Raw genomic sequence first — 27,136 nt, 5'->3', positions numbered from 1 at the left:
TTTCAGCTGTAATTGTCCAAAAAATATTATTTGCTAGTGTGACAATTTGAAAATATATTAACTTTTATATTTTTATAGTATAAAGGTAATTCGCTTAGACAAAACACTAAAATTTTTAATTTGTATACTTTATTTTTCATGTGTTTATATCAATATATAATTTGGGAAATTTCTTACTAAGTTCATATATTTGAAATATCGTTACAAAGCATGTCTTGGGTAAGATTTACAAGGATGTGTTACCTAATTTGTGGCTTAATTAACAACTCTTAGCCAATTCATATTTTTTTTATAAATAATGTGCTAATTTATCGCTAAATAGTATTAAGATAGAGTTTTTATTGTTTAATTAAGATAAAAAAAAATCTATTTTCTTCTGCTCAAATTAAATTTCTTCATAGTGCATGTCCTTACCTTGAATCGTTCACCCATACTTTCAACAAATTTTCAATAAAAAATAATAACGATTAAAGTTTAATTAAATTCATAAATATAAATGTATGTTTTTTCTATGCATATTTCTCACTTCATCTGTACTTCTGCCCCATGCTAATAAATACTACTAAAATCTATAAGTTGTTAAGTAAACCTCTAATTATATAACTCCCTGAATCCGCCCCCTGTTTCTTCATAATCCAACACACTATATAACTCCCTCCATTTCTCACTCACAAAACAAATCAAATTCTTCATAAATAATGGACTTCAAAATCGACACTTGCAAGCCAATAAATGGCGACATAGCAAACGTACCAACCAATAAAGCTGTTACAATCCAAAACTCCACCATTCCATTCAATTCCCCTGACTCAACACTCGGCCGTCACCTTGCCCGCCGGTTAGTTCAGATCGGAGTAACCGACGTTTTCTCCGTTCCCGGTGATTTCAACTTGACACTTCTCGATCATCTCATTGCTGAACCTGAACTTAACCTTATAGGTTGTTGTAATGAGCTAAATGCAGGCTATGCAGCTGATGGATATGCTAGGGCACGGGGAATTGGGGCTTGTGTTGTTACGTTTACCGTCGGTGGATTAAGTATCGTTAATGCAATTGCTGGTGCTTATAGTGAAAATTTACCTTTGATTTGTATGGTTGGTGGACCTAATTCTAATGATTATGGAACTAATACAATACTTCATCATACTATTGGTTTACATGATTTTAGTCAAGAGCTTCGTTGTTTTCAAACTGTGACTTGCTACCAGGTAAGTTCATCAATTTTACGACTCCGATACAATAATTTATGTTAAAATTTCCGACACAGTTCGTTTGATTTTAATTTGCAGGCTGTGTTGAATAATTTAGAAGATGCTCATGAACTGATTGATACTGCAATTTCCACATCTTTGAAAGAGAGTAAGCCGGTTTATATTAGTGTAGGATGTAACTTGCCGGGGATTCCGCATCCTACGTTCAGTCGTGAACCAGTTCCGTTTTCCCTCTCTCCCAGGTAAAATATATGTACTACGTCTAGGAGGAGAAAATATTTACGGCAAGTGGTTCCATGTTTTGAGCTGGTTACACTATATATTGTGTTGTCCATGATGGTCGTTCATCATCCTATAAAATTCATCAGAATCAAATTCTGGCTTCGCCTGTGTGTTTAAGTATCCGAGTTTCTTATTTTGGTGTTATTGTGGTATAGATTAAGTAATATGATGGGGTTGGAAGCAGCAGTAGAAGCAGCGGCTGAGTTCTTGAACAAATCAGTAAAGCCAGTGCTTGTTGGAGGGCAAAATATGCGCGTTGCAAAGGCATGTGATGCTTTTGTTGAGCTGGCTGACAGCTGTGGTTACGCGGTGGCAGTGATGCCAGCCGCAAAAGGTTTGGTTCCGGAACACCATCCACATTTCTTAGGAACTTACTGGGGTGCAGTGAGCACGACCTTCTGTGCTGAAATTGTTGAATCTGCTGATGCCTACTTGTTTGCTGGACCAATTTTTAACGACTATAGCTCTGTTGGTTATTCTCTTCTTCTCAAGAAAGACAAAGTGATCATTGTCCAGCCTGATCGTGTGACAATTGGGAACGGACCTGCATTTGGTTGTGTTCTAATGAGGGATTTCCTTTCCGCATTAGCAAAGAGAGTAAAGCATAATCCAACTTCTTATGAGAATTATCATAGGATTTATGTTCCTGATGGACTTCCTCTCAAATGTAAGCCTAAGGAGGCATTAAGGGTGAACGTTCTATTTCAACACATTCAAAATATGCTGACTGGTGAGAGTGCTGTGATTGCTGAGACGGGGGACTCGTGGTTCAACTGTCAGAAGCTGAAATTGCCACAAGGATGCGGGTAAGATCAGAACAAATTGCTGTCATTTTGGTATTTATTTCCATCATCATATCAAATGAGTTGTTGATTGTCGTTTTTAGATATGAGTTCCAAATGCAGTATGGATCTATCGGTTGGTCTGTTGGTGCAACTCTTGGTTATGCACAAGCTGCACCAGAAAAACGGGTGATTGCCTGCATCGGTGATGGTAGCTTTCAGGTAATTGAAAATAGAGAAAGAATGAATTGTTTGCATTTCCCCGGTAACTTTATGACGAATGAAATATACTTGCAGATGACTGCTCAAGATATTTCAACAATGCTAAGGTGTGGGCAGAGGACCATTATCTTCTTGATAAACAATGGTGGTTATACAATTGAAGTTGAGATCCATGATGGACCTTACAATGTGATCAAGAATTGGAACTACACAGGATTAGTCGATGCAATCCATAACGGAGAAGGAAAATGTTGGACAACCAAGGTGAGTAGAAGTTCAAATTTTCAATCACGGTCTTTGTTTTTTACTCCGAATCTTGAATGGAAGGATATAAATATATTGAACGTCTCGACTGTATGTAGGTTTATTGTGAAGAAGAGTTGGTGGAAGCAATTGAAACAGCAAATGGAGCAAAGAAAGACTGTTTGTGTTTCATTGAAGTGATTGTCCACAAACATGACACTAGCAAAGAGCTACTTGAATGGGGTTCTAGGGTCTCAGCAGCTAATAGTCGTCCACCAAATCCACAGTAAAATGTTCAAAGAATATTGAATTTGCTGCAAAGAATTCTTGCAATTTGAGAGTTGCCACTATATGTTGTAATGTTTTCTTGTGATTTTCGCAGGAAGGGTTTGTATTCCACTAAGTATTGCTTTTGTTAACTTGTTCATCCATTAATGCCTTTTCCTTTGAAAGTCTTCCTTCTTTTTTTTCCCTACGTATTCGTATTGATTTTGGTTCACCGTCACACTCATGCAAATATTTGTTATATTCGAAATCTAAAATGTTCTACCTGAGAACCAACGACCTTATTGGTCACGTCTAGCACCCGTTTAGGCTCAGGCCAGCAGTCCCGAATCCAATCATCGATTGATCTTGAAGTCTATGGCTGTCAAAAATAAGCCAAACTATAAGTAATCTGTCCAAAATTAAGAATTGAATTCTAAGATAATTTGAATTGAGTTCAATTTCAACGAATTATGATTTATTTATCAGTTTGTAACTTTTTTTTAAAAAAAAATTGAACTGAAATTTAGAAGTGTGCTAAAGGTCAAATTGGAAGGGTCAATGACCCAACTTGATTTTTAAACCCTTTGAGCCTAAAGTGAACTTAAATGGGTCAAAACCTAACCCAATTTCTATTTTCAACCCAAACAAGAGAGTCCAACCCAAAAACTAGTCTTTTAGTAAAAGATCCCCCATTAGCTATAAGCCCACTAGCATTTCTCCTTTTAATCAATGAAGAAATTGACACATAACACAAGCATTTTTCTATGAAACGAAATCCAGGGATGGTCTTTAATTTTGCCTTAAATTAAATAAACAGTAACTATACCATCTGCAAAACTAGACCACTGGTAACTTCACTACAAATTACAACCAATATGATACTCCACGGAATCTCAACATGATTTTTCACAACTCATCAAGATTTTCTTCCTTGGTAATAATGTAATTGGGCTGAAAAACGAACATTAGTAAGAAAGTCTCCAACAAGTTCACAAAATTAATGGAAATTGTTCACATAAACTACCCAACAGCCTAAGCTATTTTTCGAATTTGTGTGTATATATATGCTGCTAGCAACTTCAAACAGCACAACATAGTGTCTAAACTCCATGACGTGCATCTTTACCTTTCTGAGAAAACTAAGCGACCATTTTGCAGCAAAGAAGCAGGAAAGGGTGCTTGACAAGAACCGATATGTGCTTTAAGACGAGGAATATTTGGATGTGCACTTCGACATCGATGACACCTTAGCTCCATAGAAAGGATATTCTCGTCCTTCAAAATGGCCTTCCCATTTTGACTAACTTCATCTATTACATCAACCGAATCCCGGAAGAAGGGGGAGTTGAATGAGTTCCAATGCTTCTTATTCTTAAGATGATTGGAATTGAAGTCTTGGCTTATCACATGAAGATGCAATTGACGCATTGAAGGAACCTACGTGGCAAAAACTTATTAAACTCCGTTTCAAGTCAAACTAGGCCATCCTTTTTTAAACGGAGGGAGTAATATTTGGAGATGGTTCAACGTACCGAATGATATCCAAGGCGAAATGTCAATGAATTGTTTTCACATAGAAGTTTTTCTGCCCACTTCAAGCCAACACTGTGCATTGTCTTTAATAAAGTGAGGTGCTCCTTCTTAACATCTTCAAGACTGTCAAGACCTTCAACACGTGCCAACACTAAGAGGTGTTTCTGAGCCTGCACGAGAAAATAAACCATATATGTATTTTTCAAATTCACAAGGGAGAAGGGCCAAAAAGCAGTGTGAGGGAGAGAAAGATAACCTTTGGATAAAGATCATTCAGTACTACAACATCATCTGACATCTCTATTATATTCTTATGCCTCTCAGGATGCATTGCAGTGTCATAAAGAGCCTGAACCCATGAGCCCCATGCCTTTCTTGACTGTCCACCAGTTTTTCCATCAACAGAACTTCCAACATTGGGGCCGAGTTCTTTCACAAAGCTTTTAAACTTCTTGTTCATGTCTGTTTCACAGACAGCTTCACGCTTGGCTTTCTGATCACCACTTCTAGAACCTTGCTCTAGTTGAACTTCTCCTTTAAATTCTTTGTCGAACTTATCCTTACATGACTCTTCTTGAGTCCTAACTATAGATGCAAAACCATCAAAGAGGGATGAGTAAGCTTCTCGGAGTATTTTACAGCCCTTGATGTAGTCATTGTCGAGACAGTTTGGTCTTTGGGGATTCATATTTGGTCCAAGTACATGTATGACATGAGTAACTCCTTCCCCACTAAACAAGGGAGAAGAGGAAGGAAGAGGGACAACAATAGCTTTTCCAGAACTAAGAGATCCAGCTTTAGCTTTGGTTGCAGTTTCAAGAATGGGACCAGCAGCACTAAATATAGCAGCATTTACGCCTCCACCTCCTGGTTTTAGTCGCCTGAACAAAGTTGGCTCTTAGATGAGACGTAAAAAATTAACAACACATAATATCTGTGCAAGATAATACTTAAGGTGAAAACACGGGAAAGAGTGTGTAGACAGAATATTGTATTAAAACGAGTTGGTGAGATTACAATTAATTTGTATCAAGGACCTGCGGGACATTGTAAGGAAATTGATCTATCCGCAAGATTTTCTAGCACCCTGCTATTTTAATGGATTGCATGCACACAACTCATCATCAATACCACGCGTGTGTACCAAATTGACTCATGAATCATGAAAGTAGATTTCTGCTGGATATATAAATCCTCCATATTGCACCTCTGGCAAAAGAAGGTTATTTCAGGCACAAGGCTACACACTGTTCCATTTGTTTAACATGCCATCAACCAGGCTTAAAACTGTTTGTCATTTGAAAAATAGCACTTCATCTCTCGGAATACTTTCTTTTGCATCCAAACTTAAAGGTACAATTTGGAGGCTCCGAAAAGATGGCGTACAATTGAATTTAATGTATTACCACTTGATCTACCTCACGACTTTCTTGTCACTAAACAAAATCTCCACAAGAAAACATTCAAGCAGAAAGAAAAATGGAAGTTTCTGGTAAGCCTTTTGCATAATTACATCAAGTTTCTCATTTTCACTAGCACAGTATCATGGTACAGAGAATTACCAGTTAGTGGCATTAGCAATCACGTTGCAGTGCAAACCTCCTTCTGAGTACAGTTTAGTTATATTCCCGACAAACGTAAAGAACTTTTTGGAGTCGATGTTCTTCTCTGCAGCTTTATCCCTGACAAGGGACAATATTTTTGAATGCTGAGATAAATCCACCAAGACAAGCCTAGCATTCCCAAGTTTATTTACATATTCCTCGACCTTTTCCACTATTATATCTGATGCTTTTTCAAGATTGAAATGGAAATCTGCTGTAGAAATAGATGGAAATGCAAGTGTGGGGGCATTTTCTAAAGAAATGCTACTGCCAACAGATGCCATTTTCGGTTCTTCACAGCTTTCTAGTACTTGGTTGGAGTCCTTCTCCTTGGTGGCATGAGAAAGAGTATTGTCCCGAGAGACATTCATCACAGCATCAGAACATCCAGGAGGATCCTTTTTTTTGAGAAACTTCATTATACCAAGTTGGACTTTGGCATCTGAGGCTTTCTGGCCGAAAAAGCCTGGTGGAAGTTTATCTGATGGACCAAGTGAAGTGTACGTATTGATAGAACCTTGAACATCTTTTTCATCTTGGCAAACTGTAATTCTATCATACCCTTCATTCAGCTTAGGCAACTCTTTCTTTTGCAGCATCCTATTCACAACTGCAGCAGCTTTCCCACCTTGCAAATTTCCCTCATGCTCTGTCCTCTTAACCGACCGAGAAATACAAAGCTTAGCTGGAAGATCAAGTGCCACAGCGTGTTTCTCAACTTCTGGACCAACAAGCTTCACAAAATCGGCTCGCTGTTCTCTATCTAAGTTGCATCTATCTATAAATACACTTTTTCCTTCCTTCAGCGCACTAGCTGCTCCAGTTAAACATTGCTTCTTTGTCCCAGCCTTACCATTCCCAATGGTATCCTACCATAGCAAATACAATTCACCAAAGTGAGACCGTAACATCACAATAGCAGTCCGTTGACATAGTATTCCATTTAATAATCGTTCCATAGAAGACAAACATGAACATACTTCAAATTCAAAGGAAAACATAACACATGTGAAATTGCAAAATTGGAACTAACCTGGCAAATACGAACCCAAGGCCTGGTAGAGACTCGCATAACAAGGTCACAAAAAGTGGACTTGCCACTTCCTGGAGCTCCTATCAGTATTACCATTACAGGTTTTGCTTTTCCTTCTTCATCCTTGCCTATTTTCAACAATCCTAAATTAGTCCCACCATTTCCCATTTGTATACAACAGAAAAAAGAAGAAGGAATGATTTACCTGCAGAATCAATCTCCATTGCTTCCATGGTGTTATCAAAGGTCAGTAAGTAATTGGATCGGTTGACATGAACGATTCGAATCTTACCCGAGACACTTGCTAAGGGTTTAAAAAAGAAAACAAAAATGACAATGTATAATGGAAAATTTTTTCCCATAAAATTGACATCGATTTGATAAATGTTTAAAACTTTTTATATAAAATAATTTTTTTTAGATATTTTAATAATAATAAAATAAATAAAATTAAATTATTCGCTAAAGTAACTTTCTTTTGTAACGAGGTAAAAAAGGAAATATATAATATGAAACACAAATTGATTTACTTCATTACTATTTTATCCATTACTTTTCAAATGGTGTGAATATGAATAATCAAGATTATTTTTCTTGTTATTTCTTAAAAAAATATATTTTTACATTAAATAATACTTTTTCAATTTTATTTATATTTTAGTTAGATTATTCTTAAAAGTAAACATAAACAAAAATTGTGGAATTGGTTTCATTATTCAAAACTACACGTAAAAACACAAAAATTGATTGAATGAAATAATAGAAAAAAAAAGTTGTTGTAAAATATAAAAAATTTTGACCAATTATTAACACAATATCCCATGCCTTTGAGATTTTATCGTAGATTACGAAATTATTATTTAGTGTAAAAATAATATAATAATAAAGGAATTAAAAAAAAAATGATCCTAGCCGAGTACATTTATTTTGAATAATTTCAGTGAAATTCACTCCATGTCATTGATACATTGACACAATTTATAAGAGGAAGTGTTTGATAAGACCATTTCAAAGCAGACGACGAAATGGGAATTTACATCATTTTTATAATAGAGATAGCACGTTATATACAAACATATATATATATTAAAATTTGAATTGTGTACTTTTCATTTGTTTACGAATAAAACTCCACATTCAGGGTTGTTTTTACAACAATGCAATCCAAGCCATCATCTGAGTTGATGGCAACAGCAGTAAACTGCAACCTTTCCAATTTTATGGTTCTAAATTTAATATTTCTAATGATTTTCTTAACTAGCTCCGCCCCTGACTAAGATTTTTCCAGCTATGCTGGTTGGATCACATTGACAATCTCCATAAAATCCGTTGTAGCGCAATACTCCAGCAGTCTAAGACTGGATGCATTTTGTTCAACATGAAGGGGAAACTATAAAAATGTATGTTATTTCCAAAATTCAGGACTTCCAACAACTGACAGTTAGCCTGCGGTTATGGTTGAAGAACCAATATTGAAAATTGTATACATTCATCAAAGGAAATAACAATCATGTTCTGCGAGTTTATTGACTTGATTTTCCTTATCCTGTTGTTTATTTAAAACAAAACACTCCAAGAATAAACTCATTATTTATGGGTTTAATAATCACTTTCTTGAAAACCAAAGCAAGCATTTCTCCATATGCTTATCAAACCATTTCTTCACTGGCTTGTAAAACCACACAACTGAAATAGTATTTGCTGCCCCTACTATGTATCCAACTGCTGCAAAAATGAACTTCCATTCATCATCTGAGTCTGGTAGCGGAGTTGGTGGAGGCAGGGACTCTGAGGCTGAGCCATTGCTTTGACAACTGTTGTTGAGAGGGAGCCCGCATAGGCCACTGTTTCCTTCAAAGGAATCTGCTGAGAATGTTTGAAACTGATTAGTTGATGGAATTTTGCCAAACAATTTGTTGAACGATAAGTTCAAAGCTGCTAAGAATGTGAGACTTGCAAGCTCTGATGGGATCTCCCCGGACAGGTGGTTTGTTGACAGGTCTAGTGATTCAAGCATTTGTAGCTTCCCAATCGATTTTGGGATTGGTCCCTCAAGGGCATTGTGTGACAGATTCAGAACATAAAGTGAGCTGAGATTCCCGATAGCATCTGGTATCGCTCCTTGAAATCTATTGGAAGAGAAATCAATAGATGTGAAGACCCTGAGAATCTTCACAAGCTCCAGCTCCATGCCTTTGATGGTTAATGTCACTGTGTCCTGATAGTACAATTTACTTAGTTGTAAGAACTCATACTGGATATGATTGCGTCCTGTCTCCACGTAATCATCTGCAACCATCATTCCTCTCCAATTTGAAAAGAATTCTGCATTCAACACACCAGTGAAGTTGTTGGAAGCTATATCTATGATCTGGAGATTCTGCCAGCTATTTCTGGTTACATCACACATAAGATTTCCATAGAATTTATTGGAGCGCAAGACTAGGACCCTCAGACTGTTTGAGTTCCTCAACATGCATGGGAAATGATCAACAAGTCTGTTATTTCCAACATTCAGGACCTCCAACAACTTACAATTCACAATCGATTTTGGCAGCCTGCCTTGTAAGTTATTCGCACTGAGGTCTAATGTTTGTAGAGCACAACCAATTGAAAATGAATCTGGTATAACACCATTGAGTTTATTGTTCCCAAGATTCAGCACTCCAAGTTTTGTACTATATTCCAGTAGACATGGTGGTATTGTTCCACTCAAGGCATTGTTAGAGAAATCAAGAACTTGAAGGTAGCTGCAGTTGCATATGGATTCAGGAATTATTCCAGTAATGCCATTGTTTGCTACCGAGAAAAAGGAGGCAAAACCAAGAGACTTTCCAATATCTGTTGGGATGGAATTGTTTAAATTATTGCTAGAGTAGTCCACATAGATGGCAGTGCAAGGTGGTATTAGTAAGTCACCTTTTAAACGGTTGGAATGCAAATCAAGGACTACAAGATTGCTGGAAACAGTGTAAGGCTGTTCCACGTACTCATGCTGATTGAATGAAAGATTCAGGTGGGTGAGACCTCCACCACCAATTCCCCAGATCCAATTTGGTATTGCCCCCAATATTTGGTTGTCTGAAAGGTCTAAGTGCATCATCCATGACTGATTCTTGAGATCGGGGAACTTTTGCAGCCGACAAGACGCTAATTTCAATATGTTCAACTGGGGAAATGTGAAAGAGGTTGAATTGCTGCTACTTGCATCAACAGTCAAGTTATTGTAAGAAAGCTCCAGTCTTGAAAGGTTGCTCAGCCTCCCAATGAGGTCAAGGGGCACTGTCCCTCTAAAGAAGTTGGAAGAAAGTGACAGCACCTTAAGCCTTTCAATTTCAAACATGGACTTCGGAATCGATCCATTCAGGTGGTTGTTTGTCAAGTCAACTGTATCCAACGGAGAGGAGGATGCATTGCGAAATTCGTCGACTTGGCCAACAAATTGATTTCTGTAAAGAAAAAGCTGCTGCAACGAGGGGAGCTCAAATATATATGCAGGAAGTCTCCCGCTGAGTAAATTGTTCCCTAAATTAATGTGGACAAGCTCTGAGAGTCCTTCAAAATGAGCTCTAGACAAGAGACCAGTTAGACCATTACGTGAAAGGTCTAAGTAGGTGAGTTTCTTGGACAGTCGAAAATATGGGATAGAACCAGTGAAATTGTTGAAGGAGAAATCCAAATAACCAAGATTTCTAAGGTTTGCCATTGTGGAAGGTATTGATCCATAGAAATTGCAATTAGAAATCTCTAACCTGGATAGATTTTGATGGTTCGAAATGGACTCTGGTAATGAACCGGAAAAGTTGGTGTAGCTTAGTGATATCCTCCTCAGAGATCCATTTCGGAAAAAAATTGGAATACTACCACGAAGCAACTTGTTAATTGACAAGTCCAAACTCTCTAAAACTGATACCTGAAAGATTCTTTCAGGAAATGTTCCCTGTAGATTACAAGAGCCCAGGGTCAATGTAGTCAAGTTCGAGAAATTGGCAAAATATTCAGGAACTGTGCTAGAGAGATTGTTCTGGTCAAGTTGGACAAAAGAGAGAAAGTGAAGCTTAGAAAGTGATTCATCCAAAGGGCCTGAAATTTGACAATCACGCAAGCTCAAAACGGTCAAGTTAGGCAAATGTAAAGATAAAGATTGACACCACTCAGTCCTCTGAGACGAAAGATCAACCCCATCAAGGTAAAGCTCTCTAAGCTCTGTTGAGTTCTCAATGAAATGACTCAAATTGGGATTCTCAAGTTTAAGTGGCTGATCAAAAAAAGGGAGAATAGTTGAGAGATCAAGAGTAACTAGCCTTGTTAATCTTGATAATGTTATAGGAATTTGCCCGACAAAACCAGCATTGGATAAATTCAGGTACTTCAAGTTTGTGAGGTTGGCTATACCAACTGGTATGCCAACATTGAACATGTTGTCAGCCAAATTTAGGCTCTCAAGATATTGAAGACTGAAAAGTGCACTAGAATTCTCAATTCCACTAGAAATAGTCTCATCATCCAGTTCCAAAGCGATCACATGACCAAAGAGATTGCATGTAACCCCATTCCAATTGCAACATTCACTTGTCATGTCGTTCCATTTTGCCAATTTCTTTGACAAAGTAGAATCATATTGGAGGCTTCCCTTAAACTGCAGCAACAATGACTTTTGATCGTCAAGGCATTGAGAGGAAACCAAGAAAATGTGGTATCCTGATAAGATTTGAAACGAGGGAATCAAGAGAAGCCATAGGAAGTACAGAGTTGCCATCATTTTCATGCAACTTGTTAGCTTGAATATGACTCAGTTATGCAGTTCGAAGGAACTTAAAAACTTGTTTGTTGTTAGCCCTTTTGGTTCATTCTGTGGAAGACTTTGAAGTCTCCTCTTTGGTCTTGCTTCATTTATGAAATTGTTAATATGATTGGAATTGTATGGTTAGAATTTTCATATCTAAGTACTACTGTGATACATTTCTGACTTTTTAAAAACTTGAATCTACCAAAAGACCAGAGGAAGAGAAAAATTTAGGAGACTTCCACTAGAGTCAACAAAAAAAAAAATAGCACTAGCCAAACTGGGGCTGGTTTAGTTGGAGACCAAAAATTTAAAAAAAAAAGATGTAGAAATTCCACAAGAAAAAATTAGAAGAAGAAGAACATTCAACCGTGTAGAAAAATAGTAGGCTTATTTCTTTCTTCTTTGTTTTAATTTCTCTGTTTAATCATTTCTCAATTTGTATATGTCGTCATCTTTGAGTAAAGGTCATGCTAATCTTTTGTGTATCGTTTCAATTTTATTGGATATTTCCGAAAGGTTGTAATTGTAACTACAGAAGTTGTTTGAGAATTTTAACTTTAGGATAGAAAGAGAAAAATATTGCAAAACATGTTTCCTTTTTTTAAAACACTGGTGTGGGAAGCATTTATAAGGGTCCTTACTTACCATTAAGCCAACAATCAATTTTATTGGTGGTTCATAAATTAATATACATATATATTTATTTAACCGGATAGCAAAACACTTATAGGAAGGATGATTTATTTTTCTACTCGAGTGCTTGTTATTCCACTCTCTTTTTCTACTTTTAATTAATGTTGTGTTTAGTACGATATTTTACATAACTACTATAATGTAATTTAGTGTATTTGATCATCAACAATCTGTCATTTTCTGGGTAAGGCTTATGTTCTATCAACAGTCAACTAAATGATCACTTTCAAGTGTGAAAGGAGATATTTTTATAAATATGATGAAAATTAATTACCTCATTTATGGCCTATATATGAGTGGAAGTTATTTTGATTTATACCTTTAACTTAAATTTACTGTTTAATATTTTTTATATACACACAAAGTATAATTTTAATCACGTATAAAAAATGCGAAAAAATAATTATGTATTTGTAGAGATTGAATTACCTCCTAGTCTCCTCGTTTGATGTTAGCCCTTTTGGTTCATTGTGTAGAAGACTCTGAAGATTCTCATTCATTGACTCCTGCACAACACTTGTGGAAGTCTCCTCTTTGGTCTTGCTTCATTCATGAAAATGATACACCGGTTTAGAATAAATTTGTCATAGTGTAATTTTTCGTTGAAAAGGGTTCAGATGAATCATAGCCTCCGCTTTAGCGAATAACTCCGTATATTGAATTATTTTTCATGTTGACAGGGGACTGCTGAAATTGCAAGTTTTTGTTAGTTAATCTATGGATTTCTGCAAAACATTGAGTAAGTCAACAAAAAGACATACCAAAAAAAAAATCAATCACGTAGAAAACTAGTAGGCTAATTTCTTTCTTTTTTTTAAAATAAATTAAACAATTTCTCAATTCGTGTATGTCATTCTTGAGTAAAAGTCACACTAATTTTCTTTATATCGTTTCAACTTTATTGAATATCCGAAAAAACCAGTTATTGCTTTCTAATTAGTATTTTTATAATTGCAAGGTATTGTTGCACGCCAAACATCTTTATATACAACAACCCCTTACTTAGTATTAGGAAAAAGAACAAAATTGATTTTCACCTATATTATTGAGATTCACATGCATAAGAAAAAAATAACAAAACATCAACTTCAGCTAGGAGGACCCATAAAAATTGCTATAATTTTTTCTATTTTATTCAGTTTTCTATGCTCGGAATTTTAAACTTATTAAAATGACGTAGAATATTACTTAAAACGATAACAACCAACTCTCTGTCTCACCTATTAAATTCAATTTTATCGGCTGAAGCATAATTGGAACATGTTTGGTAGAACACAATTAGTCTATATAATCATTATAAAATATTTATATAATTACGTTATTCAAGTTCGTTACAATCCAATCAAACTTATTATTTATTTTTATAATAAGTTTACTTATTTAATTTTATCACCTATAAAATTAATTAACATTTTCCCGTTCTGAATAGCAAAACAACTTGGCATATTATTTTTCTCTTAGAATTTTCTTATTTTTCCTTCTCCGATATTATATCGTAAATTATTATGTGATACCCTTTACATGTAAATTCATTTTAAAAAGGATATATTTTTATTTTTAAAATTTTTTATTTCATCCTTAGATATTCTATAATTTGGTTGGAATCAAGAATAAGTTATCTTCTATATGAGTAACTTGTTCCATCACTAAGATATAAATATTGAATAAATTATTCAAGATTTATTAAACATCCAACCAAACAAAGAATAATTCTCGAGATTATTATATCTTTATACTTAACACTAAATAACTACGTAAGTAATATTATAATATTAATATATATTTATTTTTAAAAAAAAATCTTAAATTTCGCGAATTTCGTGTCATCGTAACCTTTTTCTAGTAGGTAGGGTCAGCCACAATTTTCTAAAGAAGATGGTTGGCTGTCTGGCAATTGCTTCCTTTAAAGAAATGCGTAATTTCCCTATTTTTGAAAATGGACTGCTATTGACTTTTTATCGTCAAGTTTCTATTTTTAATAAATATATAAAAAAATATTTTCTAACAATTATTTCAATTATTACAAATCACTCCTGTCCATACCTCTTCTTCAATTTATTATTCATCTATATATTCTTACTGTTACAATAGGTACATTTTTAATTTTATTAGTAATATCAATTTACTAATCAAAATAGGAAAAAAGACAAAAATAAATAAATATGGTGAATGATTACAAGTGCTACTAAGATTTTTTTAAAAAAAAACACACACACAAGTCACATCTGTTCATGGTATGAAATCAACACAGTTCTTGTTTTTGTTTAATATTATTGTTGGAGTATTAAAAATACTTATTTTGGACCAATGGTGAAATATATAAGTAGTAATCAAAACCTTGCATGTGAGAGAATCCCATGGTAAACAGCCAACCCCACACTTAGAATAGAAACTCCTAAATCATAAATATAAATTCAAACAAATGCAAAAAAAGTCATGGTTTTGATTAGTATTTTCTTTAAGTATATTCAAAGTCACCAAACCAATAAACAAATAGGCCCGACATAAAAACGCGTAGAAAGAAACAATACAATCTGCAAATACATAAAATTAAACAACCAAGCACTTGTCATGTTTTTCTTTTGACCATTTCTTCCCCTCATTATTTATCTTCTTTTCTACCTTCTCCCTTCATTTCAATCCCAAAGTAGAAAAAACAACAAGTTTGATGGATTATAATTCCTCCAAGACTTAAGCAATGAGATTTTTACACTTTCTATGGATCTTCTTCATCATACCCTTTTTGCAAATTTTATTAGGTAATGAGATTTTATTGGTTTCCTCTCAATGTCTTGATGATCAAAAGTCATTGTTGCTGCAGTTGAAGGGCAGCTTCCAATATGATTCTACTTTGTCAAATAAATTGGCAAGATGGAACCACAACACAAGTGAATGTTGTAACTGGAATGGGGTTACATGTGACCTCTCTGGTCATGTGATTGCCTTGGAACTGGATGATGAGAAAATTTCTAGTGGAATTGAGAATGCAAGTGCTCTTTTCAGTCTTCAGTATCTTGAGAGGCTAAATTTGGCTTACAACAAGTTCAATGTTGGCATACCAGTTGGTATAGGCAACCTCACCAACTTGACGTACCTGAATTTATCCAATGCCGGTTTTGTTGGCCAAATTCCTATGATGTTATCAAGGTTAACAAGGCTAGTTACTCTTGATCTCTCAACTCTTTTCCCTGACTTTGCCCAGCCACTAAAACTAGAGAATCCCAATTTGAGTCATTTCATTGAGAACTCAACAGAGCTTAGAGAGCTTTACCTTGATGGGGTTGATCTCTCAGCTCAGAGGACTGAGTGGTGTCAATCTTTATCTTCATATTTGCCTAACTTGACTGTCTTGAGCTTGCGTACTTGTCGAATTTCAGGCCCTATTGATGAATCACTTTCTAAGCTTCACTTTCTCTCTTTCATCCGTCTTGACCAGAACAACCTCTCTACCACAGTTCCTGAATACTTTGCCAATTTCTCAAACTTGACTACCTTGACCCTCTCCTCTTGTAATCTGCAAGGAACATTTCCTAAAAGAATCTTTCAGGTACCAGTCTTAGAGTTTTTGGACTTGTCAACTAACAAATTGCTTAGTGGTAGTATTCCGATTTTTCCTCAAATTGGATCATTGAGGACGATATCACTAAGCTACACCAAGTTTTCTGGTTCATTACCAGACACCATTTCGAACCTTCAAAACCTATCCAGGTTAGAACTCTCCAACTGCAATTTCAGTGAACCAATACCTTCCACAATGGCGAACCTTACCAATCTTGTTTATTTAGATTTCTCCTTCAACAATTTCACTGGTTCCCTCCCATATTTCCAAGGGGCCAAGAAACTCATCTACTTGGACCTTTCACGTAATGGTCTGACTGGTCTCTTGTCTAGAGCTCATTTTGAAGGACTCTCAGAACTTGTCTACATTAATTTAGGGAACAATTCACTCAACGGGAGCCTTCCTGCATATATATTTGAGCTCCCCTCGTTGAAGCAGCTTTTTCTTTACAGCAATCAATTTGTTGGCCAAGTCGACGAATTTCGCAATGCATCCTCCTCTCCGTTGGATACAGTTGACTTGAGAAACAACCACCTGAATGGATCGATTCCCAAGTCCATGTTTGAAGTTGGGAGGCTTAAGGTCCTCTCACTTTCTTCCAACTTCTTTAGAGGGACAGTTCCCCTTGACCTCATTGGGAGGCTGAGCAACCTTTCAAGACTGGAGCTTTCTTACAATAACTTGACTGTTGATGCAAGTAGCAGCAATTCAACCTCTTTCACATTTCCCCAGTTGAACATATTGAAATTAGCGTCTTGTCGGCTGCAAAAGTTCCCCGATCTCAAGAATCAGTCAAGGATGATGCACTTAGACCTTTCAGACAACCAAATATTGGGGGCAATACCAAATTGGATCTGGGGAATTGGTGGTGGAGGTCTCGCCCACCTGAATCTTTCATTCAATCAGCTGGAGTACGTGGAACAGCCTTACACTGTTTCCAGCAATCTTGTAGTCCTTGATTTGCATTCCAACCGTTTAAAAGGTGACTTACTAATACCACCTTCCACTGCCATCTATGTGGACTACTCGAGCAATAATTTAAACAATTCCATCCCAACAGATATTGGAAGATCTCTTGGTTTTGCCTCCTTTTTCTCGGTAGCAAACAATAGCATCACTGGAATAATTCCTGAATCCATATGCAACGTCAGCTACCTTCAAGTTCTTGATTTCTCTAACAATGCCTTGAGTGGAACAATACCACCATGTCTACTGGAATATAGTCCAAAACTTGGAGTGCTGAATCTAGGGAACAATAGACTCCATGGTGTTATACCAGATTCATTTCCAATTGGTTGTGCTCTAATAACTTTAGACCTCAGCAGGAATATCTTTGAAGGGAAGCTACCAAAATCGCTTGTCAACTGCACGTTGTTGGAGGTCCTGAATGTTGGAAATAACAGTCTTGTTGATCGTTTCCCATGCATGTTGAGGAACTCAACCAGCCTGAAGGTCCTAGTCTTGCGCTCCAATAAATTCAATGGAAATCTTACGTGTAATATAACCAAACATAGCTGGAAGAATCTCCAGATCATAGATATAGCTTCCAACAATTTTACTGGTATGTTGAATGCAGAATGCTTTACAAATTGGAGAGGAATGATGGTTGCAAAAGATTACGTGGAGACAGGACGCAATCATATCCAGTATGAGTTCTTACAACTAAGTAACTTGTACTATCAGGATACAGTGACATTAATCATCAAAGGCATGGAGCTGGAGCTTGTGAAGATTCTTAGGGTCTTCACATCTATTGATTTCTCTTCCAATAGATTTCAAGGAAAGATACCAGATACTGTTGGAGATCTTAGCTCACTTTATGTTTTGAACCTGTCACACAATGCCCTCGAGGGACCAATTCCAAAATCAATTGGGAAGCTACAAGTGCTTGAATCACTAGACCTGTCAAGAAACCACCTGTCCGGGGAGATCCCCTCAGAGCTTTCAAGTCTCACATTCTTAGCAGTTTTGAACTTATCGTTCAACAATTTGTTTGGAAAAATCCCGCAAAGTAATCAATTTGAAACATTCTCAGCAGAATCCTTTGAAGGAAACAGAGGCCTATGCGGGCTCCCTCTTAACGTCATTTGCAAAAGCGATACTTCAGAGTTGAAACCAGCACCAAGTTCTCAAGATGACTCTTATGATTGGCAGTTCATATTTACGGGTGTGGGATATGGAGTAGGGGCAGCAATCTCCATTGCACCTCTGTTGTTTTACAAGCAAGGAAACAAATACTTTGACAAACATTTGGAGAGAATGCTTAAACTGATGTTTCCTAGATACTGGTTCAGTTACACCAGATTTGACCCTGGGAAGGTTGTGGCTGTGGAACACTATGAAGATGAGACCCCAGATGACACCGAAGATGACGATGAGGGGGGAAAAGAAGCATCTCTTGGGCGTTATTGTGTCTTCTGTAGTAAACTTGATTTTCAGAAAAATGAAGCAATGCATGATCCAAAATGCACTTGTCATATGTCATCATCCCCCAATTCTTTTCCTCCTACGCCGTCCTCTTCTTCACCTTTATTAGTCATATATCACAAAAAGTTTTGATTCTTAAGCTTCTTCATATCTGCACATTTGTAATCTGTATATAGTTACAGGTAGCACAGGATTGATCCAAAGCAAATTAATGTCTCTTTTGAAGTCATTTATTAATTATTATCTGTTATTGTTCAATATAGTTTAATTATGATGATCATTAATTCATTCAAACATGTACACCTACTAGACACACACTATGAACTTGAATCGAGCAAACAACTACATGCCCAATATATTCCCAAAAGTGAGGTCTGGGGACCGTAGAGTATTGCTGATAGACCCTCAGCTCAAAACAAAAACAGACTAAAGAAAGACGTAATGGAAATACAAGATACAATAGGTAATTACAAAACAAGAGATAGTAGCAGAACAATACTACAACCAAATAATACTACAAACGAACTACACGAAACAACATATACCAAAAAAATCAATGAACAAGAAACTACAAGTATAACACTAAGACTACTAGAAAGGGCACCAACACAATGCACTACTCCTACCTACTAGCATGCTACCCCTGATTTGTGTCATCTACACCTCCTATCTAAGGTCCTCAATAAGTCGCAACTGCTCCATGTCCTGTCTAACCACCTATCCCCAATACTCGATCGAGTAATTTGGAATTGTTGCATTATTAATAATGAAGCACAATAATCTTCATTACCAGTTTCACAGTGGTTCAGACATTTTACCGAACACCTAGTATTCAGTTTATTCAATTAAACTAGCACATTATACTGAATGAAGAGCTTAAAATTTCAATTGAACAACACGGCAAAAGAAGAAATTGGAAATTACCTGTGACAGTAGTTTCTTTGTCTGATCAATTTGCCATTCAAATCTTCAATTATTCAGAATAACTCTACATTGTTTCCCTTCTCAAACAGGTTTAGTTTAGCTAAATACATTGAAAAACATAGTGTCAAGGATGAAAAGAGTTTTTAATATATGTATTACTCCGGTTAAAATTACACTTGCCTCTCGAAATCGTTTTTCAATTCTTTTTGTCATATTTGTCAAAGGATATTTTTATAAAATAAATATATATGTTATATATATATATATATATATTAAATAAGAGAAAAATATTGAAAATTTCACTCAACTCTATATAAATTATCAATTTCGTTTCTAAACTATTGATAGCTTTAAAAATAATATGTTACTTGACTAACTAAACTTAAATACACATCTGATTTGCTACATGATATAATAAGTGATCTCATATTCTTGTAGGAGCATGTATCTCTTAATAAAAAACCAAAAAATTATTGAAAATACTCTCCTTAACTTGGCAAATTTTTATGGGTGTAATTTACGCATATTGTAAGATCGGATTATATTTAAGTTCAGTTAATCAAATAAATTGGTGTTTTTTAAATGAATATATATAACTGATATACATATGTATTTGTATATCTAATGATTGAGATTGAGAGAGAGGAGAGAGACGATTGATCTTGGGAGAGACGAGTGAAAGAGGGTACAGAATGGAGAGAGACGAATTGTATTTGTATATTTGTCATATAATAATATATATGTATAATTTGTATTTATATATATTTAAATGAGGAGAGATACGAGAGAGAGAGGAGAAAGGTGCATATAACTACAACTCAAAAAAGGTTGTGAATGATAGTTAATTGGGAAAATTGTATATAATGACAAACTAATAAATTAAATTAATTGCTATATTCAACCTTTGATTTAATTGTGTCCCATAGCAAACTCTTTGTCAGTTACATCTCTCCCTCAAACTCTCGCTCGCCACTCTCCTCTCTTGCTCCATCTCTCGCCCGCTTCCTCTCACTTTTATACAAACACAACTGTATAAAATCTGTTTCTATTTGTATAAAGCGAGAGAAAATTGTATAAATACATATATTTTTGTTCCACTCTCTCCTTTCTCCCAGATCTCGCTCGCCATCCTCTCCTCTCTCGCTTATACAAACAGAAACGAAATGTATAAATTGTGTTTCTGTTTGTATAAAGCGAGAGAAAATTGCATATACACATGCAAATACATATATTTTCGTCCTATACACTTATAATTATACAATAAAAATATTCCCTTGCCCATTTTCTTTTGCCTTTCTCACTTTCTCGTTTTGTATAAGTTCAAATTGTATATAATTTCTCTCTTTCTCGTTTTATACAATTCGATTCAATTGTATATTACCTGCACAAGTCTCTTTTACCTTTCTCTCTTTCTCATTTTATACAAATTCAAATTGTATATAATCGTTTTATACACTTAAAATTATACAATTCGTTTTTATACAATTCTCTGCCCAAGTCTCTTTCTCTTTCTCGTTTTATACAATTCGCTTCAATTGTATATGTATAGCGAATTATATATTTATATGTTTGCTATGGAGTGCAATTATGCAAATTTTGCTATAGCATACAAATATGAATTTTATGTTTGCTATATATAAAAATTGCCCTAATTAATTTACATTATACCTATGCTAACGAATTATATATATGTTTGATTATTTGCATAATTTCTCCTTTATAAAAGCACATTTCATAAGCAACTTTTAGCAGGCTTTCAATAGATTAAGGCCCATGTTTGAAGGTCCGTATAAAGGGGATAAACAAAGAAAAGAGCAAAGTCAGATGACCTTTGAATTCTCAGTTTACAATAACAAAGACGGTCTAGTCCCATATTGATTTGATTTTTTTAATTCGTCTAAAAATAGAATAGTACTTTACTATTAGAAGAAGAAATAAATAATTTAATCTTAAATTTTTTTAATTTTTTCGTAATCACATAAATGTCTAAGATTTAATTTAAGCCTACAAATTCTAAAAATTTATTTTTCTCAAAATAAAATAAAATTATGTCTGGTTAAACAATACATAAGGTGATAAGGGCATAGGGAATATATACACTATACTGTCCTACAATGGAAAATTCATATTATTTATAGAATATAATATAATCCGTTAATTAAATTACATTAATTACTACTGTATTATTTTTAAATAATTTAATTGTATAAAAGTATTAACTTATAAAATCTAATTGTCTTTTCATCTCCTTTTCTCTGTACATTAGATAAACTGAACTTCAAGATGGCCACTTCCACAAAAGTCAATTGATTAATTGATTAGTAGTACGTACTAGTCAAAAAACTTACAACATACTTGATAATATCAACTAATGACCAACACATATATAATTAATTACTACTTAAGTAGTAACTAATTAAAACTACGTACATACATTTTTCTAATTAAAAACTTAGGCAAACATAATAATAAACTTAACTATATATATCTAATTATAGTACATAAAAACATCACCAGAAATATTAGTTTCTTCAAACGGAAACTCAACTTGTTGAAAGGCATCGTTATCATAACTTTGTACCTGTTGCATTTGTTGATAGTCCATTGAACTAATATTATTTTTGTGTATATTCTGATCATCATCAACGAGAGGGTAATATCCAACCATTTCATGATTAATATCGACTAAATTAACCATCGTTTGGTGAAGCCAAATTTGTGTTTTGAGAAATTTGACATAGTGAATTGCTTCTTCTAACATAGTAACAGTGTCCATTTTAGAACCACCGGGGACTAAACTTTGTAAAATTTTAAAACGGTCGCTTATTCTGTGCCTTCTTTCGCGAGCAGCTATGCTTTGTGGATCAGTTGATAGCTTCATAACTTTCTTTGGTGCTGACGAGTAAACTCTCTCTTTCTTTTCTTTCGAATTCATTTTGGTTGAAGAAGAAAAACAAGTAGTAGAATAATGTTGATGATGATGATCCATTGAGAGTTGTTTTATATTTTCCAAGGATGTGTTTATGATGTTGTTGTTATTTGCATGGTTTATATAGAGGAAAATCATTGCGTTAGGTACGTGGGGCATGAATGAAAAGATCTTGACTTCATTGACAACACAATGTAATTTTTATTTTTTATTTTTACACTGGCAGATCAATTAAATTATATAAAAATAATGTGTTTTTTAATAGGATATACGGATGTGTTGATTCACATATTTTAAATATCAAATCAAATTATTTATGTGAGATTTTTATATTTATAAAAAAAAATCAAATTAATAAAACTTGAGTTTTTTGGGTTGTTAGTGTTTTTTTCTCCAGATTTTTTTGCTAAAATATTTATACAAATATATAATTAATTTATGTTTCGAATATTTCTTTTAGTCCTATCAAAATAAACCATCTAATGTGTTTCTTAAAATCGGATTGATTTGATTTCGAATTAATTTATTTTTTAGCTAAATTCAAATCAATTCAAGTATAATCATTTTCTTTTCAATATCAAATCAAGTCACACCTAATTGATGTTTGTATTTTTTTATTTAACTAAATTTACGATTTAATTCGATTTCAAGTTGGATTTAGCAGGACTCCTATTTTTCTTATGTCATCAGTTTGATTTAAGGGGTTATAACTAATTCCTTTATAGTTTCAATTGTCATATTTTTTACTTTCTCTATTTTAATTTACTTTTCCAGATTTAATTTGACATGATTAAAAAAAAATATATTTTGGATCTTATTGTAATAGTGAAATTAGCAATTTAACAAAATACTAAGACATAGTACACATTATAATAAATTAAACTATTTATATGATAATACTCCTTTTGTGTTAATTTATATGATATATTATTTAAATTTTTAGAGTTATCTTTTTTTACCATAAAATTCATCGTACAATTTTCAAAAGTATTTGAAAATAAAATTTACGTATATGAGAACTACTTAAAATAATATTATAAATCACACAAATAATTGATACAATACAAATATTTAATAAGTCTGAAAAAATTAAATTTGAAAAGTATAATAACTTATTGTTACATTATATGTGTATAACTTTAATAAAAATGAGAAGATAGAGTTGTTGTCATGTGATTGGAGTCACCCGGATACGAGTAAAATATATGTACAATTTGTAGGGTCAATATTATAGGCCAGCCAAAAAGGTCTTCCATACAAAATTACCTAACATTTCTGATAGTACTTAAAAGGATTTCTATATACGCAACGATATATTGTAATTGGATGTTTATATATCATAACATATTATAAAACTGGTTACTTAATTTATCAAGAATTTCTAATTAATTCGTCACTTAGAAGCTCACAGTTTAAGAGTCTAAGTTGGAGAGGAGACAGATTAAGAGTCTTTTCATACTACTAGTGGAAGGGACATGAGAAAGCACTGAATTCTAAGTTGCTAGATATGAATGTACTTACTATATATCTACCTAGGGGCCAAATCAAAACTAAAGATAACTCACATTAGAATTCAAAATTGTACCTAACTGAATGATTTATTTATTTATTTATTATAAAAAATAAACTTTTTAATATCGTAAGTAGGCTATTGTCAAATTTAAGGTCTAAACAACATGTAACAAAAATTGGAATAAGTATTAACGGGAGCCAAATTAAAGAGGCAAGAATATAATGAATCATTAGTCATATGCATCTGTTACCTTCAAATCATAGTTGTAAGTCAAGCTGTTCGAGTCACTAATTAAGTAAAATTGGTAGAAATAAAAAACCGGGAGGGGGAGATTAATTATAGGACTCATTACAAATATATATTAAGTTATGTTAAACATGACTCTTTTTATAAGTAATAGGAAAATATAAAATTCAGCAAATATAATTTATGAAAAGTTCTAAATTACTTATTATTGATCATGGGGTATAATTTATGTCGTTGGTTATGTCACTTCTAGAACCAAAATCTTCCTAGGAATATGATTATTCATTTTGCAGAACAAAGTGCTTTCTCTCTTTATTAGCTCTTCTTTTTAAAGTACAATTTGCAGGAATAGTGCTCTTAACACTTCAAACTTCTTTGTACCTAAAAGTCATTTTAACATTCAATCTTTTGTTAATCTCTTCATAGTATTGGCATCTTAGAAATCCCTTGAAGTTTGGAATTTAACCAAATCCTCTCTTTACTTGTCAATTCATAACCAACACATGCACCATACCTTAAAAATTGAGGGATAATTATTAATTACCACCTTAAACAGGTCAGTCAACTAGTTTATAAAACATATATAGAATATACAAATTGTTTATATTTTATATGTATTTATATTATCAATATATATGTTGTGTATAGTTCAATCATATTGATAAATCAATTATATATTGCGTTATTTACTTAGAGAGTTAAAGAATCAATTCTCACTTAATGCAATTTTTCTTTTTTTAGGAGCATACCATATTTTAAAAATTACAAATTCATCTAAGAATCCGATTTATTTCCTTGTAACCCATATTATTAGTCAAGATGATTCATAGAATTCAACAAAAACCTAATTACTCTCATCCACTAATTGTACTTATAGTAAGGGCACCTGTCATGTTACCTTACTTATAATTAACTTCACTACTTGATTAACAGTATGCAGTGAAAAATTTAAAGCTTTATGTTTGTTTTTTGCAGCTTTTAGCACACCTTAAAGAAACGAAAAAAGTACCTCGTTTAACAAATGTCTGAGATTAGTTTTGATTTAGCTACTGCCATGCAAACAGTAACTAGAGAAAGAAGCAAGTGTGTTGTCATGTCTTTTCTTTTATTAAATAAAGATGTTTTTTATCTTCTTTTCATAGTAATTTTAGTTATAGAGTCGAATCATATTGTCTAATAATATCAACAACACTAGGTTTTTGCTAAGTATTTTTTTTCAGTGTTTGGTATTTATATTGTAGCTCTATTAAATTTAAATTTGGGACAAAGAATTTCATACTAAGGATAAAATACTTTCTAATAAAACTGACTTCATATCCAAAATGACTCGAATTTGAAAATACTGATTAAAGATAAAGGAATACTTTGTACCCAGGATGAAAATGATTTCGGATGCATGCACCAAATTACCTTTTCAGCTACTTAAAATAAAAATATTGAAAAAATGCTTCAAAAAGAGTCAAACCTTGATATCAAGGATGGTTCCTCAAGCTTGTAACAACAATTCAGTGACCCTCATATGTTTTTTTAATACGTTGTTAATTATATATGTTCTAGTTTATGTTAATTTCTTAAGATAGATAAATATACATACATACACACACGTGCATATATGCATATATATATATATATAAAAATTCAATGTTAACTGGTACAGGTGCACCTCCACTTACGACTATCGATTCCCTTCTGAATACTTATCATTCCATTATAATCCTTATTTGCCAGTATTATTATCTAGCAATACTCTATTCACCATATTCTAAAGGTAAAGAAGAACAATCACACAGGTATGATGATTTAAGGATATATTATTAAAAATTAGTATTATGTATATAAACTTTCGAAATATATTTATTTATTAAAATTTTGAAAGAAAGAGACATATATAATGATTGATGTGAGAAGATAGTTTATAAAGCAGGTAATTTGAGCGGTACAAGAAACAATAATAAGATTTACCCACCCCTCTTCGTGAAAACCGGAACTTCATGTGCACATGTCCCTTCAACCATTCGAGTTTTTAATTGTTGCAAAAAAATTATTTTACAATCACCAAAATAATACACAATTCTCTTAACATTGTTTTTAAGAATATTTTATCGATAAAAGTTTTAATATTCACTATTGATATAGAGATTTCCTTTTATTGCGATTTCTGAATTATTGAGAAATTTAAAATATAAAAATGAATTATCCACCTTATTTTCACCAAATTAATTCACTTAGAAAAAGATAAATGTGCAACAATATTCCCACTAAAATAAGGTAGTAATTTTTTTTTTCTTTTTCACTCATCCAATTATAATATTTATAAGAACAGCCACCACACATTTTCCAGTTAAATTTTTTTAAATAAAAAATAGTGTTGTGTTTGAACAAACTCTTCTAACGGTAAAATTAAGATAAAGAAATAACAAAATAAAAATATCAGCAAAAAAAAAAAAGAAGAAGAAGAAAAAATTGACTCCCTGTTCCGCGCTATATCGGGTCAATTTTGATATAATAAACACAATTGGGCTTGTAGTAGGAAGTTGAAATTTCATCTGAATTTTACGGATTGAAATATTGACATGTCCAACAAATTCATCTCAATGTTTTCAACATATTTTCCTTTTATGGAGACATTTTAACCTTGTTTTTGTCCACTAATCTTTGAAAATTAATTTCATTGTGTGTGGGGATAATGTTATGACAACAGTAAGTTTTTATAATTCAATATTATTATCTCTTTTGTTTCCACAAGATATTTAAATAGAAAATATTTGAAATAGTTATAACAATTTGGGGCTAATAAAAATGATTTAATGATGACATAATTATTTTATCTTTATGTTTTCCCTACCTCTTCGAGAAGATGGTATAAATAATTTTGAAAC

At 33.5% G+C, this 27,136-nt stretch overlaps 4 protein-coding genes and 1 non-coding gene across 9 annotated transcripts; 2 read left to right on the top strand and 3 right to left on the bottom strand.

Annotated features, from left to right (window-relative positions):
* Positions 1-521: 521 nt before the first annotated feature.
* On the top strand, positions 522-3,192 carry LOC101256911 (pyruvate decarboxylase 1). The gene is made up of 6 exons (XM_004246730.5): positions 522-1,208; positions 1,290-1,453; positions 1,649-2,299; positions 2,380-2,497; positions 2,573-2,761; positions 2,860-3,192. The coding sequence occupies exons 1-6, from the start codon at positions 699-701 to the stop codon at positions 3,028-3,030; spliced, it is 1,803 nt and encodes a 600-aa protein (XP_004246778.1). The 5' UTR covers positions 522-698; the 3' UTR covers positions 3,031-3,192.
* LOC101257206 (transcription factor bHLH140) lies at positions 3,151-8,117 on the bottom strand. 5 transcript variants are annotated; one of them, XM_026032741.2, is made up of 8 exons: positions 7,383-7,530; positions 7,178-7,305; positions 6,103-7,013; positions 4,797-5,421; positions 4,540-4,710; positions 4,134-4,444; positions 3,291-3,386; positions 3,151-3,212 (listed from the first exon to the last, which is right to left on the bottom strand). In XM_026032741.2, exons 1-7 carry the CDS (start codon positions 7,408-7,410, stop codon positions 3,320-3,322), a joined length of 2,241 nt encoding a protein of 746 aa, XP_025888526.2. In that variant the 5' UTR covers positions 7,411-7,530; the 3' UTR covers positions 3,151-3,212; positions 3,291-3,319. The 5 variants fall into 5 exon arrangements, with proteins under 5 accessions (XP_025888526.2, XP_069145182.1, XP_010326095.2 ...); XM_069289081.1 differs by having other exon boundaries at positions 7,178-7,320; positions 7,383-7,497; XM_010327793.4 differs by having other exon boundaries at positions 3,180-3,386.
* A 446-nt stretch (positions 8,118-8,563) lies between these two features.
* Positions 8,564-11,945, bottom strand: Ve1 (verticillium wilt disease resistance protein). The gene is given in 1 exon segment (NM_001247545.2): positions 8,564-11,945. A coding segment is annotated over 1 exon segment (3,162 nt). The 3' UTR covers positions 8,564-8,783.
* A 443-nt stretch (positions 11,946-12,388) lies between these two features.
* LOC112940009 (U6 spliceosomal RNA) lies at positions 12,389-12,490 on the bottom strand. Its single transcript, XR_003248324.1, has one exon. It is a non-coding gene; the product is annotated as a U6 spliceosomal RNA (small nuclear RNA).
* A 2,867-nt stretch (positions 12,491-15,357) lies between these two features.
* Positions 15,358-18,841, top strand: Ve2 (verticillium wilt disease resistance protein Ve2). Its single transcript, NM_001247804.2, is given in 1 exon segment — positions 15,358-18,841. A coding segment is annotated over 1 exon segment (3,420 nt). The 3' UTR covers positions 18,778-18,841.
* Positions 18,842-27,136: the final 8,295 nt, after the last annotated feature.

The sequence above is a fragment of the Solanum lycopersicum genome, chromosome 9 (assembly GCF_036512215.1).
Source record: "Solanum lycopersicum chromosome 9, SLM_r2.1".
Lineage (NCBI taxonomy): Eukaryota > Viridiplantae > Streptophyta > Magnoliopsida > Solanales > Solanaceae > Solanum > Solanum lycopersicum.
Note: the sequence above shows the minus strand (reverse complement) of the source record. Positions and strands in the feature narration are given on the sequence as shown.

Bases quoted from the DNA above. Each gene is read 5' to 3' on its own strand.
- LOC101256911 (XM_004246730.5), top strand. From the start codon at position 699: ATGGACTTCAAAATCGACACTTGCAAGCCAATAAATGGCGACATAGCA. The intron at 1,454-1,648 runs GTAAAATATATG...ATTGTGGTATAG, and splicing joins CCGTTTTCCCTCTCTCCCAG to ATTAAGTAATATGATGGGGT. The intron at 2,498-2,572 runs GTAATTGAAAAT...ATATACTTGCAG, and splicing joins TCGGTGATGGTAGCTTTCAG to ATGACTGCTCAAGATATTTC.
- LOC101257206 (XM_069289082.1), bottom strand. From the start codon at position 7,539: ATGGGAAAAAATTTTCCATTATACATTGTCATTTTTGTTTTCTTTTTT. The intron at 7,306-7,382 runs GTAAATCATTCC...TGTTGAAAATAG, and splicing joins AATGGAGATTGATTCTGCAG to GCAAGGATGAAGAAGGAAAA. The intron at 4,711-4,796 runs GTTATCTTTCTC...TTTCTCGTGCAG, and splicing joins TGAATGATCTTTATCCAAAG to GCTCAGAAACACCTCTTAGT.